At 55.3% G+C, this 13,340-nt stretch overlaps 2 protein-coding genes across 2 annotated transcripts in view; both read right to left on the bottom strand.

Moving 5' to 3' along the window:
* Positions 1-1,432: 1,432 nt before the first annotated feature.
* LOC104310237 (myeloid protein 1) lies at positions 1,433-7,787 on the bottom strand. Its single transcript, XM_009911653.2, has 7 exons — positions 7,742-7,787; positions 6,813-6,948; positions 5,033-5,184; positions 3,930-4,100; positions 2,910-3,024; positions 1,981-2,138; positions 1,433-1,629 (listed from the first exon to the last, which is right to left on the bottom strand). The coding sequence occupies exons 1-7, from the start codon at positions 7,785-7,787 to the stop codon at positions 1,433-1,435; spliced, it is 975 nt and encodes a 324-aa protein (XP_009909955.1).
* A 4,282-nt stretch (positions 7,788-12,069) lies between these two features.
* The window catches only part of LOC104310248 (leukocyte cell-derived chemotaxin-2-like), a 29,396-nt gene continuing 28,125 nt past the window's right edge, over positions 12,070-13,340 (bottom strand). Inside the window, exons 3-4 of the mRNA XM_054168280.1 lie at positions 13,104-13,249; positions 12,070-12,618 (exon numbers count right to left, since the gene is read on the bottom strand). Of these exons, the coding sequence (XP_054024255.1) occupies positions 12,452-12,618; positions 13,104-13,249 (313 nt within the window). The 3' untranslated portion in view covers positions 12,070-12,451. The remainder of the gene's footprint in view (positions 12,619-13,103; positions 13,250-13,340) is intronic.

Raw genomic sequence — 13,340 nt, 5'->3', positions numbered from 1 at the left:
CCTGCACTGACACCAGCCTGGTCTCTGTGTTGTACCCTGTTAGGCTGGGGTCTGCCCTGTCGGCAGCTGTATGCCTGCTAGGGGGGCAGGAGAAATGTTCTACTCCTGCACTTACAGCAAATGAGTCACTGCCACTTCGTGCTTGTGCTCCAGAGGGTCTGCTGAAAGAGTGTGGACAGATCCTGGCTGGTAAGTCTTGGAGTCCTTTGTGTCTCTTCAGCACAGAGTGCCAAACACTAGGGGCTGTGTGCAGAAACACAGCTCGGGAGGAAACTTCAGATGCTGCCTTGTCCCTGTTTCTGTCCTAACTAAAGCAGCTTTCCTGTGGATCCTTGGATGCTGGCTTGCTCCAGCTCCCAGCTGCAGTTATTAATGGTGCTACCTGATCTTCACAAGTAAGCTGAGATCAATTGGCACTGGAGTTTAAATGCCAACAAACTCCAGACCTCAGCCTCCATGTTCAGTACTGATTCTTCACAGGTAGTGTGGGAAGCTGTGTTAGCTGCAGGGTAACTCCCAGTGCTGGATTTGATCATTCTGGTGTTAGATTTGCTCCATGTTGGTGCTAGGGGAGATGCACTTGTGCCTTGGGGAATGATGGAAAACACTGCCCTGTTTGTAGCAGCATTAAAGGATTATTTCCTGACCTGGCATGGACCTGGAGACAGCTGCCTTTACTTCCTGCTGCCCCAGGAGCAGCCTGAACTTCATCCCTCGGCCTGCCTAAGGCACCTTTTGTCTGGCTGATTGGCTTTTCCTCGACGTGCTGCCCTGCCGAGGTGTTCTAAAACATCATCTCTGAGGCGTGGGAGGCAGCGGTAGAGAGTAGCAAAACCTCTCGAAGTAGGGCTAGGCTGAGGCGGTTTGCAGGAGCGCTCCAAGCCCTAGTGAGGAGCTGCCGGCAATGTGCCGCCTCCGCCACAGGAGGGCGTGAGCGAGCCCCGGCGTGCCAGGCTCCCGCAGAACGCTGCTAATTAGTCACCGCTAATTTCCTGCTGCTCTTGTAAAGCAAATCCCTGCAAAAGCTCGGATCTTTTGCCCCCTGCGCCGAGCCGCTTGGGCCAGCCAACAGAGACACCAGTCGTTCTGGCCTGACAACTCTTAGGCAGCTGCTTTTATGCCCTGTGGAGTTGCAATTAGTTTCTCCCTCATTTTCCTCAGCTCAGGTGTCTCCAAGATCTCAGGTGGGGGTTTGCTGAGGGGTAGGTGAGTTTGTCAGATAGCTGAGACGTAATCACAGGTGCTTAAGAGTAATCGGTGCCTGGGAGGTAAATGTAGTAGGCTATAAGGCTCAGAGTATTGAATCAGTAGGAATATAAACTGTGGCTGTGCAGGAGAAGGAAAACCAACCAAAGACAACCCAGCCACAGCCTGCAGCAAGCAGCTTTTGGATGCTGAGAGGAATTTATTTGGGCTTTACCCCAGTTCCACTTCACTCCCTTCGCCCTTGCCCTTTCCCCCGCTCGAGGTTGCCGGTAGGATCCGAGTGGTCACAGTTCTCCACGTGGATGTGAGATGTGATCCCAGGGAAGACTCTTTGCATGGGCAGCATCTTGCCAAGGACCTGCCCCCTAGAAATTCTGCCACTGTATCTGATGGGATGGATGCAGACCAGCTTGACACAGAAGCCTGGGAATGAGAGGAGAGAGGGCATCAGATGCCTGGTGGAAGAGCGAGTGCTGCTGGACCAGCTCTGCCTCACAAATATTTCTGGTGTCTTGTCCTTTCCCCTGCAGTGCCAACAGTGGAAGAGCCAAAACCAACCAAGCCCCTGTGGGCACCAAAAGTAGGGAGAGTGGAGCTGTTGGCCTGCTGGAGGGGGGCACTGGGAGGCAGAGGGAGGTGGGGTCTCTTCAGTGAAGAGCGTAGTGAAGTGCCACAGAGCTCAGCTCTTTGCAGCGTCTCCGAACGCATCCCTGCGAGGTGGTGTGTGCTGCGTGACCTCAGGACACGAGCACCCAGCCAAGCCCAGCTGCTTACCTTGCCCCGTGATCTGCACCCCATCATCGATGGCGTTCCCGTTGTGGAAGAACTTGACCGGCCCCGAGAGCTCTCCGGAGAAGGGAGCGTACACGGTGGCTCCGTCGGCACAGATGACGTCCACCCCCGTGTGCTCGTGCCTGGCCTTCCCATCTTGCCTGAAAGCAAACAGAGGAGTCTGCTGCCAGGCCTGGCCTGGGTGAGTCAGCACGCTGCCAGAGCCGGGCATGGGGGTGCAGTGCTGGGACAGTGCTGCCAGGGCTGGCTGGGGAAGGGTCTGGGGAGTTTGTCTGGGGTAGGTGGTGTAAGGCCACGGAGGGTGCATGCTCTGTTGGGGTCAGAGAGAACAAATGCCTTTCTTCAGGCCTTTCAATGGCATGGCTGGGTGGCAGGTACCTGTGGAGGGCATCAGGTCCAACCTTCCCCTTAAGCCCTTTGGCCAGCCTGAGGTTAGGCACAGCTTAATCTGGGGCATAAAAAGCTCCAAACACGAAGGTGAACCATGTGGGCAACCTGCTCTGGGGCTCCATTCCCCCTGCAGTGAAAATGTTACCTCCTGTCCAACCCAAACCTTCAAAGCTGTAAAGCTTAAACAGCTCAAGTCCATTGCTCTCTTCAGTGGCACCCAGTAGAGGACAAGGAGCAATGGATGTAAGCTGGAACCCAGGAGGTTCCACTTCGACATGAGAACCTTCTTTACTGTGTGAGTGTTGGGGCCCTGGGGCAGGCTGCCCAGAGAGGTTGTGGTCTCCTTCTCTGGAGGCTTTCAAAGCCTGCCTGAAGGTGTTGCTGTGTGGCCTGCCCTGGCTGATCCTGCTCTGGCCAGGGGCCTGGACTGGATGATCTCCAGGCGTCCCTTCCAACCCCTAGCACGCTGTGATTTCAGTGGAGGAGCAATCAACCTCCTACCTGTGCCGGTCACACAGTACCTTGGGGCTTTGAAGTATCCACAGCCGTACTTATCACAGCCTCTTATCTCGTTGGTAGGGTTCCCAGAGCATATTGTGGCCCAGTGCCTGTCTTGCTGAGGGAATGGTGGCACATCTGGAACACAGGAACACAGCACATCCAAGCTCACTTCCAGGCTCCAGGTGCAGCATGTTTGTAACTGCTCTTAGCTGTCATTGGGTAGGGAGGTACTGGAACACATCCCACACCTCTACCTGGGTGTCTCCTCCCTACAGTGTATCCTGCTTTAGAAATGCAAAGAGAATGTCCACCTAAGAGTGGGGCAGGATGGTGCTAGGCTGGGCTGCTCTCACATGGAACCTGCTTTGAGGGCAAAAACTCAACCAGGCTGTCATAGCTACTCAGGCCTGGGAAAAGACTCAGCTTTGCTACCTACTCTTCCCCAGGCTGGTGGCCCTGGACTCCTCAAGTCCTCTTCTCCATCATTACCACTTTGGTGGTTTGTATTCACAAAGAATCATCCCAAAGATGCATTGCTGGAAGCACTGCTGGCAGCTGAGGAGCTGCCTGCCTGGGGTCACTGCTGAGCCTGGCTGCTGCTCGGTCGTTGTAGGGGGTGTGAAACAGGGGCTAGAAATCAGAGTCAGGAAGCTGAACTGTTCCCCCTCCTGTCACACTGCCTGCAGTCCTGTGGTGCTGAATTTGTCATGCATGCTTTTCTTTCTTCCTGATTTTGCTTCAGGGAGAACCTAAGATGCAGAGGACTCGCTGTTTGATACTGGCTGAGGCCCCATCCCTGGAGATACTCAAGGTGAGGCTCAACAGGGCTCTGGGCAACCTGCTCTAGTGGAGGATGTCCCTGCTGACTGCAGAGGGGGTTGGATCGGATGACCTTCGGAGGTCCCTTCCAGCCCAGCCCATTCTCTGATTCCCTGATGGAGTCTCTGGCTGTCTTTATTCGGGATCAATTGCTAATTGAACTTGAATTCCTCGCACTCCCTGCTCTGGAGGGGGCTTGTCGTTTGGGGGGGGGTTTTTACCAGGTCTAAGCAGATCAGTAGGATCAGAGTGGTCACAGTTCTCCACGTGGATGTGAGAGATAATGCCAGGAAACACCTTCTGCATGGGCAGCATTCTGCCCAGCAGTTGCCCTCTGCGGATCTGGCCGTGGTACCGGGTGGGGTGGATGCAGACCAGCTTCACACAGAACCCTGGAAGAGACAAGAGAGGAAGGCAGGTCAGAAAGCATCAGCTGCAGCTGCTCTTGGGGTGAGCCAGAAACCTTCCATGCTGGCCTGGAATGAGGAAGCTGAAATGTAGTCAAGGTACCAAGAATGGTACCTTGGAATCAGAATTGCTTGGATTGCCCTGGAAAACAGGGACAAGAAAGCAGCCTCTCAGCAGAGCTGAGGGCATGGGGCTGAAACCTGAGTTTTACTGTTTCCTTTGTTGATTTCCTGCTGCCTGGGTTTCAACTCCCTTCTTCCCTCCTCTTTGAGAAAAGCAGAGAGAGAGGACTGCATCCTGCCTCTCATATTCTGGAGCAGCAGCCCAGTGCCTCAGTGTAGGATTTAGAGAATCACAGAATTACTGAGGCTGGAAGAGACTCTGAGATCACCAAGCCCAGCCTGCGACCTAACACCACCACATCAGCTAAACCCTGCCACCAAGTGCCACATGGAGTCACAGCATTGTCAGGGTTGGAAGGGACCTCAAGCATCATCCAGTTCCAATCCCCCTGCCATGGGCAGGGACACCTCACACCGCAGCAGGTTGCTCACAGCCACCTCCAGCCTGGCTGCAAACACCTCCAGGGATGAGGCTTCCACCACCTCCCTGGGCAACCTGTGCCAGGCTCTCACCACCCTCATGGGGAAGAACTTCTTCCTACCATCCAATCTGAATCTCTTCACTTCTAGTTTTGCTCCATCCCCCCCAGCCCCATCCCTCCCTGACACCCTAAAAAGTCCCTGCCCAGCTTTCCTGTGGCCCCCTTCAGATAAAGACCTCCAGTGACAGCGACTGCGCCGCCTGCCCGGGCAGTCCGTTCTGGAGAGGTTTCGAGCTCAACCAAGGCTTCACCTGGAACTGAAGAGCTGCACAAAGCTCACCCCACGAGGTGTGCAGAGCTGGCAGCACTTGCCTTCTCCCTTGATCTGGACGCCGTCATCGATGGCGTTGCCGTTGTGGAAGAAGCGGATGGGTCCGGAGAGCTGGCCGCCGAAGGGAGCGTACACCGCCGCGCCGTCCGCGCACACCACGTCCACCCCGCTGTGCGTCTCCTTGCCCCCGTGCCTGCAACCGCCAGCGCGCGCCTCAGGGAAGCCTGCCGGGCTCGCCGGCGCCTCCAGGTAGGTCACACAGTGCAGCAGTTCACAGAGTCAGAGAACTGGTTGGGTTGGAAAAGCCCTCAGGGATAATCACAGAGCTGGCAGGGCTGGAAGGGACCTCAAGGCTCAGCCAGTCCCAACCCCCCTGCCATGGGCAGGGACACCTCACACCACAGCAGGTTGCTCACAGCCACCTCCAGCCTGGCTGCAAACACCTCCAGGGATGAGGCTTCCACCACCTCCCTGGGCAACCTCTGCCAGTCTCTCACCACCCTCATGGGGAATTCTTCCTAACATCTAATCTAAATCATCCCCCCAGTCCTATCACTCCCTGACACCCTCAAAAGTCCCTCCCCAGCTTTCTCGTAGCCTCCTTCAGATGCTGGAAGGCCACAATAAGGTCTCCTCAGAATCTTCTCCAGACTGAACAACCCCAACTCTCAGCCTGCCCTCACAGGAGAGGAGCTCCAGCCCTCTGCTCGTGGCCAGAGATCACTGAGTCCACCCACCCACCCAAGGCCACCATGGCCATTAGGCCATGTCCTGAAGTGCCATGGCCACACATTTGTTGAAGCTTGTCCAACTAAATTTTTGCAGCTGCAATGAAATTGGAAAGAAACTGTGCTTTGAAACCTCTTTTTTCCTCTGGTCTAGTGGAAGATGTCCCTGCCCATGGCAGGGGGCTGGAACTGGGTGATCTTTAAGGGCCCTTCTGTGAATCTATGATTTCTTCCATTCCTTTCACCCCAACCTGCTTTAAAAGCACTGTGAGGTCCTTCTAACTGTCCCAGGTTCATGAGGTACTTCAAGCTGTTAGAGCAAACTGCCCCTCTCCTGCCCCAAAGTAGATCTGTGCAGGAACAAAAGAGAGTTTGATGTTTGCCATCTTCTCCTTTTAAAACTCCGAAGCTGTATGATGAGATGGATGCTTCCCGTCAGAGGAGCTGGGAGCAGGGAGAGGAGATGGCAGGAAAAGGCAGGGGGGGCAGGAGCCATTCCAGCTGTGAAAGCATTTCCCAGGGAAATGAAACCTGCCCTGTTACAAGTGGCCTGTTTGAAGGGAACGCTGCTGGCAGACCTTTAGCTTCTGTCATTTAATCTTCTGAGCTCCCCCAAAGCTGCTGCTGGATGTTAGCTCAATATCTGCAGGCAACAGAAGTGAGTGGCACAGATCCCTGAGCTGTGTCCCATTCCCTGGCAGGTCGTGCAACGCTCTCACTCCTTCCCCCAGTGCACCAGCAGCAGCAGTGGTACCAATGCACACTGATGAGATGGGCAAGTGGTGTCCCCAAAACGGGCAAGAGATCCACTGACAAGAGTGTTCTCTCGTCCCAGTGTCAGCTGTGGCTGAGCTCTGCTCCTTCTCCTGTGGGAACTTTTCCTTGAGGAGAAGTGAAGCCCAGAGAGGTGGTGGAGTCTGCTCCTTGCGAGAGCTTCCAACCCCCACCCCGGCCATCGTGCTCCCGGGCAAGCTGCTGTGGGTGCCCTGCTTTGGCAGGGGGTGGGCTGGACGGTCCCCTCCAGCCCCAGCAGGCTGCGGTTCCGTGCGAGCCGCAGCGCCGCGCTGCGGGCTCCTGCCGTGCTCGCTCTCACCTGTGGGCGCCGAAGCGGCCGCAGCCGTAGCGATCGCAGCCCCGGATGGCGTTGTTGGGGTTCCCGCTGCAGATCTGTGCCCAGTGCTTGCGGTGCTGCTGCTGGGGGGGGTGGGCGGCCAGCTGCCCGGCGAAAACTTCTCGTGCAAAGAGGAGAGCAGGGAACGCGCAGTGAGTGCCAGCAAAACCCAGCAGGAGGTGCTGGGGTGTGGAGCGGTGGAGTGGTTTCAGCTGGCAAAGCCCTCTCTCAGATCAAGTCCAAATGGCAACCCCACATCACCAGGGCCACCAAACCCTGTCCCAGAGTGCTGTGGCCACACGTTTTTGAACACCTCCAGGGGTGGTGACTCCACCACCTCCCTGGGCAGCCTGTGCCACTGCCTGACCACTCCTGCAGCAAAGAAATTGTTCCTAATCTCCAACCACAGCCTCCCCTGACCCAATCTGAGGCCATTTCCTCTTGTTCTGTCCCTTGATACTCAAGAAACCAACCCCTGCCTCCCTGCAGCCTCCTTTCAGGTAGATAAGTAGGGGTTTGGAAGTGGAAGATTTGATCTGTACTAAACCATTGTACAACCTGCTGTAGGAATCTGATGTCTCTCTCCTCAGGCCTTACTTGAAGGCACACAGACCACAGCACAGCTACAGAGAGGGTTTTTTAATCTTCATTTCTGAAATAAACTTTTCTCCATCAACCTGCTAAACATTTCAGTCCATGACTCTAATACTTCAATCTATGACCTTAACATTCCATCTTTCATCTCATTCCATCTCTTCCAGCAGCCCTAACTCTGCACAGCGCCAGGATCCTGCAGCAGCCTCGACTGAAAACAACCCTCAACATTATTTACAGCTGAGCAAACTCCAATGGTTTCTTGCCTGCCTCAAACCAGCCCCAGCCCAGCCTGCAGCACAGCAATCCCCACTCACCAGTGGACACCACGCTGACCAGAGCCACCAGGCTGAGGGCTGGCATCTTGTGGCTGTTCCCTTGGTGTTCTTTGATGGGATCAAAGACACTGAGCAGCAGCTGCCTTGGAGTATTTATGGGCTTGGGAAAGTCCAAGAGTGTTGGCTTGGCCAATCAAGTCTTGAGCAAAGTTAACAGCTGCCTGCTGCTGGTGTTGCCACATGAGGCACTGAGGATGTCTGACAGAGCTGTCTGTTAGAGCTAGTTGGGAAAGATGGATCAGGCAGTTGGGTCTCTTAGCACACAGGAAGAGATGGAAAAGAGCAGTCCCACATTGCAGGAAGCTCTGCTTGAACCATTTCTTAACACCTTTTCTTCTCCCTCCTGCAGCAAGGGCACACTGTGGCCAAGAATGTGGCCCAGAGGATTGAAGTGAAGAGAAGGGAAGTGCAGAAGTCCATGGTGGATGTACCCAGTCTGGCCTTTGCTGCACTCCCCATGCCTCCTCCCCAGGTCTAGAAACCCCTTAGAGCTGTCTGACCAAGACAGACAACCCCTGACCACGGAATGGTTGATGTAGCAGAAGGATTCCCTTAGGCTCAGACACACAGAGGCTTTTCCTTCCTGTTCAGCTGCAATTATCACCTAGCCTGGACTCTAACCCCCTGAGCCTTTTCACTGACAGCCTGGCTCTTGACAGCTAAATCCATATCAAAACACCTCCAAGCTCTGAAGCAGCTGCAGAGCCAGCTCCTCAGCATCCCTTCCAGTCCTTCACTTTGTTCCTTCTATGTGGCTTAGAGAGAAGGATTTAGGTTTTCTCTACAGCCATGGCATATCAGTAGGGAACTGAACTGGTGGTGCTCTCACTTGGACCAGCTGGTATGCCAAGCGACAGAAACCGCTGGAAGTCCTGCAGGTTGTGCTCAGAGGAGGAACATTTGTCTCCCTGCCCCACTTCTGGTTGACAAAGAGCCTCTGAACATTGTGTTTTCTGCAAACTCGCCAGAGCAAGCAGCTGGAGGCAAATTTCTCACTTGTGCTTCCAAGCTCTCTTCACAGCCAGCATTTAGCTGCCAAACAAGGCTGCAGCCCTCCCCAGGGTTAGTACAAGTGGCTTTGCTGGGTTTACCCTCGCTGCTTTCTCTCCCATCCTGCCAAAAAGCACTGCTGGCTCTCACCCTTGCAGCCACCAACCAAGTGTTTAAATGCTATAATCAGAGAGAGAATCAAAGAATGGTTTCAGCTGGAAAAGACCTCTAAGGCCAGGGAGCCCAGCCAGCCATCACCTAACCTTACCCAGCCTGCTGCTAAACCCTGGCCTGTAGCACCACATCCATGCATCTCTCAAACCCCTCCAGGGATGGGCATTCAACCACCTCCTGGAGGAGACTAGTCCAGTGTTTGAGAGCCCTTTCAGTCCAGGACTTTCTCCTAATATCCACTCTCAACCTCCCCTGGTGCAACCTGAAACCATCTTCCCTCATCCTAGCGCTCGTTACTAGTGGTGTCCCCTCAGACTGCTGTTGATGCACTCAGTATGGTGGAGTCTGGGCTTACACAGGAGGGATACTGCAGCTGGTACTTCTCAGTCTGTTCCTCCTCTTTTGCAGGTGGGCTGGGAGGTGCAGACCTCGAGGGAGCTCCAGGGGAAGCTCTGAACCAAGGCCGGGGAGCGTTGCTGCGTTGGGCAATGGAGCTGCTCCTGTAACGGCTGGTAGGGAGGGGCAGTTGTGAAAGACACCAACTGGCTGCTTGGCACATGCCAACAGAAGGGTGTGGGACAACTGGCAGCAGTTGCACAGCCCCTGGGAGCCCCACTTGAACTGTTTCCTTCCCTGTGGTGAGGAGAAGGCCTGGGGTAGCTGTGAGGAGCACAGGGAGGAGCACACCGAGGGCAGGTGAGCTGGCCTGGGAGTGCTGGCTTCCTTCTCTGGCATGGACAGTGAGGGTCTCCACTTTGCCACTTTTCATAGAATCATAGCATCATTGGTTGGAAGAGACCTTGAAGATCACCAAGTCCAACCCTTAACCCAGCACTGCCAGGGCACCACCAAACTACCTCCCTCAGCACCACGTCTCCACAGCTCTCAAACCCCTCCAGGGATGAGGACCCCACCACTGCCCTGGGCAGCCTGGGCCAGGGCTTGGCATCCTGCAAGGGGAAGAAATAGTTCCTCATGTCCAACCTAAACCTCCCCTGGGGCAACCTGAGGCCATTTCTTCTTGTCCTGTTTTATGTCAGTAGTGAGTTCCCTGTGAGATCTTCTTATGGAGCAGGCAAGAGTGCAGCAGTGTTTGTGCTGATGCCAGCAGGCAGGGGATGAGTTGAGCCTGATGGTGTCCAGGACAAATCCCTACTTTGCTGTTCAGCCTTTCCAGAGAGACTAAACCTCTGCTGTATGAAGTCTGTGGTGTTTCAGGAGGCTTGCCAGGGCTGCTGGATCCATGGCACCTGCTGTGCCTGTGTCCATACAGCTTGCAGAGTTAGACTGGTCCTTGACACAGTCATTGTCTTGTCTCTTAATGAGAGAAGTCAGGTGCTAGCACAATGGAATCTGGGCTTTGGAGGAAGAGAGCCATAGAACTGAGACATGCCTGGCTGAGGGTGGTGCACCCCTTGAGCAGAACCAGCAGCAAAGCCCTGAGCCAGAGCAAGTCCAACCCCCAGCCAAGGCCTGTGCTTCCCTCCCGGCCGAGCTGCCATCCTCCCTCAGCTGCCCACAACCGAAGGCTGCTTTCTCCATCCTTCCCTTTGCACACTTCAGCTCAGTGGGACCCAGCCAATGTCCCAAACCCGACCATGTGGTGCATGAAGGAAGCCATCACTCCTCACAAGCCCCATGGGGCTGCAGCCCCAGTGAGTGGGCCGAGTGAGAGCTGCACAGCTTGGTGGTGTCACGGTGCCTGGAGGCTGGCCAGGCTTCTTAGCAGGCAGCTGGGGAAATGCAAACCCTCTGCCTGGATGAATCTTTGCAAATATACCTTAAAATTGGCTTTGTCCTTCTTGGCTAGCCCAGAGTGCTCAGCATGGGAGCAAGCCAGGGCTGAGCACTCCCCTCCCAGCTGGCCTGTGTGCTGACCCTGTGTCCTGTGTGCTGTTAAGGAACCTTACCACCTGAAAGATAATCTTCAGTGTGCTTAGAAGTGAAAACCAAAGCATGATTTACAAACTCACCAGGGAGGAACTCCCCTGGGCAAGGAGCAGCACAGGCTCCCAGGGTGAAAACCAGGCTGGCACAGTGAGAACAAAGCACACTGCCTGTTTAGTCAGGCTCCTGAGCCCTCGAGGAGGCCCAGAGCAGAGGGATTTGGCTTTGTGTACAGAGCTGATCCTGCAGTATCGCTGGGAAGGCAGCAGGTTGTGCTCAGTGATCAGCCAAAAGGCACAGATGGGCTCCTCACCTCCAGCAGGTAACAGGCTGGAGGAGATCTGAGCATGATCTTAGAGGTCTTCTCCAGCTGAAACAATCCTGTGAGTCTCTAAAAGAGGGAGGTCTAGATCTAGGAGCTAAGGAAGGAATTTTTTACCCTGAGGGCAGAAAAACCCTGGCCCAGGTTGCTCAGAGCTGTGGGAGCTGCCCCGTCCCTAGAAACCATTCCAGGCCAGGTTGTTTGGGGCTCTGAGCATCCTGCTCTAGGTGCAGCTGTCCCTGCTCACTGCAGGGGCTGGACTGGATGAGCTTCAGAGGTCCCTTCCAACCCAACCCATTCTGTGTTGCCTCTCTGCCTTGCTAAGTGTGAGCTGCAGTGCTGCTGGTGCACAAGTCCGGCCGCAGAGCCTTCATTAACACTCCTGCTGAGGCAGAGTTAGCAGAGCTGGCTCAGCTGCTCCTCAGGAAGCCCTGAGCTCAGGAGCTGCCTTTCTGTAGCTTCTTAGCAGGAACAACTCTGCTGACAGCACAAACACAGCTCCCTCGAAGCAGCCTCCCTGCTCGCCTGCAGTTGTGTTAGTGCAGGAGCCTGCAGCGCTTGCGGAGCCCTTTGGCCCCGAGACTCCCGGTAGCAGGTCAGTAGCCTTGGCCTGAGGAGCCCTGTCCTGTTGACAAGGGCTGGCTGTCCTGGGAAGGGCTTCAGCTGATTCACTAATGGAAAGAAATGTCTCACTTGGACCAGAAGCAGCCTGGGTGTGCCAAGGCAGTCCTGAGCAGGGCCTGGGGGAAAGGAATGAGTTACTTCACGAGGTTGGGTTGTGTTTGTGGTGACAGGCCCCAGAAGGAGCTTCATCTTCATTCAAGGCTTTGTTGGTTTGGCTTCTTTTCCTCCCCAGCCACAGCAAAAAGCAGAACCCAGCCCCAACCCTGTGACAGCAGCAAAGACATTCAAAGCACTTTGCAGTGAGGCAGACTTTTAATGCTGTGATTTTCCATATGCAAGCACAAGTGACATTCCCGGCCTCTGGAAGGGATTTTTGTGTTTGGCTGCAAAGGGAGCAGGGAAGGCCAAGAGGAGAGAGCTGAGCATGGAGGACTCGCCCTCCCCTGGCCCTCACTTGCTCCCCACTGCTTCAGCCTTCAGCTATGAGAGCAGTGCTGTGCAGGGTGTGTGTAAGACACGAGTTATGCCTTGCTCTGAGCCTGCTTGTGTTCAGATCCCCACCAGCATCTCCTTCAGGGATGCTTTCTGGGTGGAACAACCGTTGGAGGCTCAGTGGCTTCTGCTGTGCTAGCGTGGCTACCTGTGCCCAAGCAGCTTAATGAAGGCTTTGCTGTGGATGTGCAGCCCCCCATCTACAGGTAGGGAGTAGGATCTGTCAGGTCACAGTTCTGGATGTGGACGTGGGATATGATTCCTCTGTAGACCTTTTGCAGGGGCAGCAGGACGCCGATTTTCTCTCCCTTCTTGATGGAGCCACTGTACTTGACAGGTTTGATGTAGAACATCTTGATGCAGAATCCTGTCAGCAGGGGAGAGAAGAGAGGAGAAGGAAGCTGTTGCACTGTGGCTTGGTTTGAGAGCCTGGCAAAGCCAGAACCTTCAGCAGCAAAATGCAGGTGGTTGGAGTGAGCAGTCACAGAGCACGTCGGGAGGAGAGGACAGGGCAACAGATCAGCTAGCGGTGGGGGAGGTGGAGAAGGGGATTAAGGTGGATACAGCTGGGTGAGCTGCTCCTTTCATTACCCAGAAGGTGCAAAGGGACCCTTTGATGTGTTTCAGAGAGGTGAAAGGCTGCAATCCCTTCAGCCCCTGTGCTTGCAGGAGCAGCCCCTGGGCTTCCAGGCTGCAGCAGTCACTTGGGCTCACCGGCGGACGCCCTGCACCCTGGCTTGGGCTCGCGACTCGTTGGCTCAGTTTAAAGCTCTCTAACCACAGTGGAGCATTTTGCAGTCAGGCCCTGCAAGCCCCAGGCCCTGCAAGCCCCAGGCCCTGCACCTCTGCTACCTGAGCCTGCGAGCTGGACTCCGTTGTCGATGGCGTTGCCGTTGCCGTAGGGCTTGGCCTGCTTGACGACCCTGCCGGTGAAGGGGGCGAACACCTCGGCGCCGTCCCGGCACACCACGTCCACTCCCTTGTGCTTCCTCCCTCCCCTGGGTGCACAGAAAACACAACCATTGAGCCTGGAACACCCCTCTGAGATCCTCCAGTCCAGCTGTCAGCCCAACCCCACCATGGCCACCA

Source organism: Dryobates pubescens, chromosome 16, assembly GCF_014839835.1.
Source record: "Dryobates pubescens isolate bDryPub1 chromosome 16, bDryPub1.pri, whole genome shotgun sequence".
Lineage (NCBI taxonomy): Eukaryota > Metazoa > Chordata > Aves > Piciformes > Picidae > Dryobates > Dryobates pubescens.
The sequence above is the reverse complement of the archived record's forward strand: the minus strand, read 5'-3'. Positions and strand labels throughout refer to the sequence as shown.

Bases quoted from the DNA above. Each gene is read 5' to 3' on its own strand.
- LOC104310237 (XM_009911653.2), bottom strand. From the start codon at position 7,787: ATGCCAGCCCTCAGCCTGGTGGCTCTGGTCAGCGTGGTGTCCACTG. The intron at 5,185-6,812 runs GTGAGAGCGAGC...TGGCGGTTGCAG, and splicing joins GGCCGCTTCGGCGCCCACAG to GCACGGGGGCAAGGAGACGC. The intron at 1,630-1,980 runs GTAAGCAGCTGG...TCTCATTCCCAG, and splicing joins GGTGCAGATCACGGGGCAAG to GCTTCTGTGTCAAGCTGGTC.